This window comes from Adiantum capillus-veneris, chromosome 26, assembly GCF_014529385.1.
Source record: "Adiantum capillus-veneris isolate H3 chromosome 26, ASM1452938v2, whole genome shotgun sequence".
Lineage (NCBI taxonomy): Eukaryota > Viridiplantae > Streptophyta > Polypodiopsida > Polypodiales > Pteridaceae > Adiantum > Adiantum capillus-veneris.
Window position 1 is genome coordinate 26048930 of NC_140956.1, and position 6013 is coordinate 26054942.

The 6013-nt window shown below is 44.2% G+C and overlaps 1 protein-coding gene across 1 annotated transcript; it reads left to right on the top strand.

Moving 5' to 3' along the window:
* Positions 1–381: 381 nt before the first annotated feature.
* On the top strand, positions 382–1185 carry LOC147423161 (uncharacterized). Its single transcript, XM_086502354.1, has 2 exons — positions 382–640; positions 1118–1185. Exons 1-2 carry the CDS (start codon positions 382–384, stop codon positions 1183–1185), a joined length of 327 nt encoding a protein of 108 aa, XP_086358480.1.
* Positions 1186–6013: the final 4828 nt, after the last annotated feature.

Sequence of the window (6013 nt, forward strand, 5' to 3'; positions counted from 1 at the left end):
CTGGTGCTTTATTTGTAATGAAGAAAAAATTGATTATGAACATTGTATGCTTTATATGCTTGGACATCTTGGTCGGCGGCTGATGTTGATGCATGTCATGCATTGGTTTTAGTCGATTGTGCAACTTCATTGATTGGAATGCAAGATTCAATACGAGTTTAATGAAAAGAGACGTTGGCTGTTTTGTGTTGATGTCTTGCTAGACTATTTAGGGTTTGTATCTTATAGGTCCTTGCCACTATGGACTCCCAAGCATTCTTCCAGCGTGACAATGAAGCTTATGTAGCATCTCAGGGCGGAAAAGATCAACCTCCATACTTCTTTGGGATACCTCCAAGCGCACCCATAGGAGGAATGGTACCTCTTGGAGGATAATAGGCAATGTTGTCTTCACCTGGCTCCCCAATGTACTTCCAACCGCATTTTCCTCATGCTGGTCCAAGGGTGGGATGCTTATCCTCGTCAATGTCTACCCAATCAAGCGAAGTTCAAGCTACTCTCGGCACTCAGATCCCAATTTCACATGGAGCCCCTCCTTCTCCTCTCCAAGCTATCCATACACAACAAGCTTTGACTCCAACACTTCCCCCTAGAGGTCCGCCATGGACCCTGACAAAGCCACCCAAGCCTCGTAGAGGAAGTAAGACAAAGAAACCTGCTACTGGGAAGGATGGTTCATTGCAAGGAGTTGCATCGAAGTGGGGCAAGAAGGTGCTACATACATCCAATGATGGCGATTCAAATGAGGTGAAGGCAACTAAGGATTCAAAGTCAAAGTGGCAAGACTATTGGGTCGAACACTTGGTTCATATTAGAGCTACCATGCACGAGGACTTCAACAAGCCATCTAAGCAAGGAGTCAACCTCTAGAGCAAGGTTTCCTTGAAGCTCGCCTCTATGCTCACTGACTTTGACAAGGACAATGAAGCATGTAGAAAGAACTGCGGACAAGTTTACGATGACTACAAGGCAGACAAGGCCCACAACAACATCTCCGGTAATGATAGGCGGAGGACTTGTAAATGGTATGACATCGATGATGAGTACATGCATAGTAGGGCTCACGTGTCTTGCATGAGCCATGCATCTGCTTTACCAACAACTCCGACTGGTACAGATGAAGACCCTAATCTCACAAGCAATGAAGTGGGCTCCTCGTTGATCTCACACCCAGGTAGACTTTGAAAAGCTGCGGGACAACTCTTTTGTACACGTAGTTGAGTGTCGTAAGGACTTGGTCAAGGAGCTCGTACTGTCTAGGGAGAAGATGGAAGCAATTGAAACATGAAAGATGGACATTTTTTCGGCATTGCAAAAGAATCTAGCTGACCTTATCGCAGATGGGAAGGAGTGACACAACTTAGGTTCAGTTCTAGGTCCCAAGTTCTCAACGTATTTTTTGCAATTGCACTATTTCTTGAGGCCAATCATACTCAGTCATTTTTTGTAGTCATTACGTTCGCTTTATTCGATATGTCCTAGGATAAATTCAACTGGCTGTTATCTGCTGAAAACTCTGACCTTTGTTCCTCATTAGTACGATAAAATACAGATTCCTCTTTTTTATGTCATGTTTTGGTAAAAAAGAACAATGTATTTTGGTTTATGTTCAGCTACTATTTTTTGGATGGAAATAGTCAGCTATTTTTGGGTTTAGGGTTTAGGGTTTAGGAAATAGTCAGCTGGTTAATTTCTAATGAGAATTGTGGTGTTTTTAGCCTACTATTTTCTGGCTAGAAAAAGTCATTTTTTTAATACAATCATCTAGTTATTTTTTGGGTTATTTTCTGTCACATTCTGGTAAAATATCAACATGCTCCAGTTTAAAAGCAGTATGTTCTGATAGAATTTTGCATGTTCTGATAGAACTCATTTAAACGAAATCAGCTTACTTGTTTAAAATTCAAGTTGTTCTTGCATGCCATGTTATAATTATGTGATTCAATATGCTCTGCCTTTTTTTCAAGCATTGTTCAAATTTCGATTCAGGGCTAGTACGATGTTCTTCAGTTTTGTTCTTAATCTCGAGTGTTCATGCTGGTTTATGATATACCTGCAGGCCAACCATGAATAGCAAGGAGAAGAAAGCTTTGCTAGTCTTGTGCGTGTTGCTCATGCTTGAATTGGATGGACAATTGTGAAGCCATGCTCCCATTGCTCAAGCGTGGCTTCAACTGGCAAAGTCCGCAAGACATGCTCATTCATTTGTAAGTGGAGCATCCGCTCGTCGTCGAGGTCATGAGCAACGAGCATGTTGGGCATATGCATGACCACAAAATTACTTGGAAGGTTTTCTAAATGGATCGTGGTCAAGCGCAATGTTCAGAAGCAGGTTGCGAATTAGCCGGGAGACTTTTGATTACATTTGCCGCATGGTTGCTCCACAAATGAGAAGGCAGGACACAAACATGCATAATGCAGTGCCTCTCGAGCAAAGGGTTTCTCTAGCCATACATCGGCTTGCTAGTGGAGCAAATTTGGAAGTGCTTGCAGACTTGCATAGCATGGTGCGGAGCGCAGCACCTCAATTGTCCTCGAGTTTTGTTCGGCTGTTCAAGAAAGTGGTCTTTGAAGCTTTTACATCCGATGGCCATCGGTTGCTAGAATGGCACAACTCGCAGAAGGATTCGAAGCTCTTTGTGGGATACCTTATGTAATTGGGGCTGTGGACGGATCTCATATTCCTATTATTGCTCCCAGACAAAATCATGCAGACTGCTTCAATAGAAAAGGTTTTCACTCCGTGCTTTTGCAAATGACAGTGGCTGCCAATTGCATGGTCTGGGACTATGATGTTGGTTGGGCAGGGTCGATGCATGACTCCAACAATTTCTCGAGAAGCATGCTTGGTAGGCGGTGTGAAAGTGGAGTTTTGGGAAATTAGTGCCTCGTAGGGGATTGTGCCTACCCAGCACAGTCGTACATGTTGGTCCCCTTTAAAGGGAGCAAGGATGGCCAACCTGAAGACAAGTATTATTGGAACTTCATCCAATCAAGTACCCGTATGCCTGTGGAGAGAGCTTTTGGGATGCTAAAAAGCTTGTTTTCGGATCTTGCTGAAGAAGCGATGCGACATGAATCTTGAGAATGTCCCAACTGCAATTGTAGCCTGCTTGGTATTGCACAACATCTGCCTAGCATAAAGATAGCTTTGACATTGCTTGGGTTTTCGAGGCAAAAGATGAAATTTGGAGGATAGGTTACCTTGAAGAAAGTAGAAGAACTGCTTCTACAAGTCTCGTTGAGTTGCAAGCTATTGGACCACTGACAGATGATGAGTGTATAGCTCTTGGTCAGGGCAGGATGAGGTAGATGATGATGGGGATTTAGTAGTGGCATCTGGGGATGGAGATGTAAACATATGGACAACTCATGTGAGCAGTCTCAGGGTGTAGATCCGCAAAAGCGCAAGACCAGTGGTGCAAGCAAACGAGACAACCTGGCTAGAGCGTTATTCAAGGAGTACACATGATGCAAGAATGTGACAGTCGTGTTTGGAGCTGACTCACAGACTCCATCCGCACTAACAGAGAGCTCATCTGATGAGATGTCTGGTAGTTGAAAATAAGAGATGTCTGGTAGCCAGCATTTCGTGTAGTGTGGGTTGGCCAATCCCAATTTGATGTCTGGCTATTTGAGAAACTCTTGTCTGCGTGCTTTTCCTGATTTTGTGAAGTCGAGGTTTGATTGCAGGTAACTTGGATGACACACATTCTGGTATTTATATGCAAACAATGTATGCGAGTTATTTCTTTTTATGGTTCTATTATAGCTATTCATGTATCTCAGGGTTACGATAGATGTCGCTGAGCCAATGTGATTGTTTGTTGCAATCATACAAATTGGTGAGGACTAATGTAGTCGTCACGGCAACTGTAAACTTCTCCTCTCGAGCTTGGAGACGATAGTTGGAGTGTGTGTGTTGCTATGTCTGGGTCTTGTTTTACTGATGTTGATGGTACTCATGTCTCTTTATGTTTATAATAGATCTAAATCCTTTGAGTTTTAATCGCGCAGTGATGTTGAGTCAGATTGTTGGGGCAAAGCTGTTTTTTGAAAATAAAGTATCTGTTAAGATTTAATTCTTGTCCTGGTATCTGTCGTTGCTTAGCTCAATTGTTGAAGGTCGATGTGGAAAGGGTACACCAGAAGGCATGTTCCGTTAGTGTTTGAAGAGGATGCATATGCTGATGATGATCACGAAATTAACAAATGTGATTTGGATCTGCAATGACAACTATTTTGCAGCTTTATATCCATGGTTTTGCACTTAGAACTGCATACTTTATGTCACGTATCCTTGACATGGCGAACTTCATTGATGGTATAACTATTTTTCGATAATCAAGCCATTATGTGTGTCTCTTTCTTCAGCTTCACTCTCTGTTTTAGAGCTGGTGAGCTGCTTCTTTTTCTACTCCTTCGCGCTATATCTCTCTTTGTTTTTAGCTGCTACGTCTTCTTCTTCTTCTCTCTCTTTGTCCTCTTCAAGATCAGTAGGTAGAAAATTGTTTCTGTGCAAAGCAGGAATCGTTTGTTGCTTTGTAACGCTCTTCAGCTGATATATGGTTGGCGCCATGTATTGCCCATAGACGCTTCTTCTCACTGCCCAACTCGTGGAGGTGTTTGGGCTGTCGCCTGCTGAAAAGCAAGACCCCTTGTCTGGGCGCCCGTCTGTGACACGCGCCTTAACCTCACTCACCTTGGGTGTGACCTGGTAATTTTCTCAGGCGGGATTTTCTCTTCTGAAAAGTGGAGTCACATGGTCTTACCAAGAAACTTCGCACACGTTGAGAAATTGAGAATATTTATGCTGAGAATTTTCTTTCTTCTCTCGCTTAGTATAAGCTATTGGCAGTTGACGCCACACACACACAGAGAGAGAGAGAGAGAGAGAGAGAGAGAGAAGAAGGAGATGGCTCGTTTCGTATGGGATCTGCAGCAAGGACCAGCATCATGGGTTCATGGCCTTGTAGTGATGTGCGCATTTGTGGGCTTGCTGGCGCTTGTGGTGGGGCTTTGTGCAGGGGGCGGCCATGGCCAGAAACGAGGTTGGGGGGGCGGGGGCGGGGGCGGTGGTGGCGGTGGCGGTGGCGGTGGCGGTGGCTGTGGTGGCGGTGGGTGCTGAGGAAACCAAAAAAGATATTATCAACTGGATTATGTTGTATTTTGATTGTCCAAGTTTACCATATTGTAAATTTCTTCGTGCTTCTCGTTCTCAAGAGCAGCTTCATCAACCTGTGTATTCTCTACTTCCGAAGCATTATTGGGTACAAGCTATTAAGCAATAATATGTACATTCTTCCATTTTACTGTGAGGACATCCATATCTATATTTCTGTTGCCTTTGACCAATGCATCATCACTTTGGAAACCTACACTATTGGGAGGATTAGCACCCATGTTTTCAAATTCATAATCCGACCCTCTGACCCATTGAGTTATAGGTAAGTTGATTATTTTTGAAGGTTTTTATGCTCTCTCTAAATTTAGGTTTTCTCACCCCCGTCAAGGTCCGGGTTCGGAGGGCTGAGCATCTGCACCGTCCCTCTACTTCGTTTTCTTCTGCAGAATGCACAGCTGCAGCCGTGGGATCTTTGCCAAGAAGAGCTGCACATGACAAGCACTCAGAATGCACCAGCAGTCGAAATGGTACCTGGTTCTGAAACCTCAGCAGTTGTCACAACAGCGAATCATTGCGGGCCATCTCAGCAGCAGGAATGCTACTTCCTGTTGACACATCAGCATACGTAATGCGTAATGATTGCTCATGCTGCCATTGCTCTGTCAAGGTCGGGGATCGGTGGGCAGAAGATCATGGCCGTCCATCCACTGTCCCTTCCATAATTGCAGAATGCAAAGGTGCAGTCGACAGATCTGCGCCAGCTCAGGCTGCGTACAGAATATTTCGCATTGCAGTGTACGTGGAACACATCAGCAACGGGTACGTCACGTGCTGCTGCCACCTCAGCTATCGGAAGGAATTTTTGCCTTGGTGAATCGCAACTGCCAG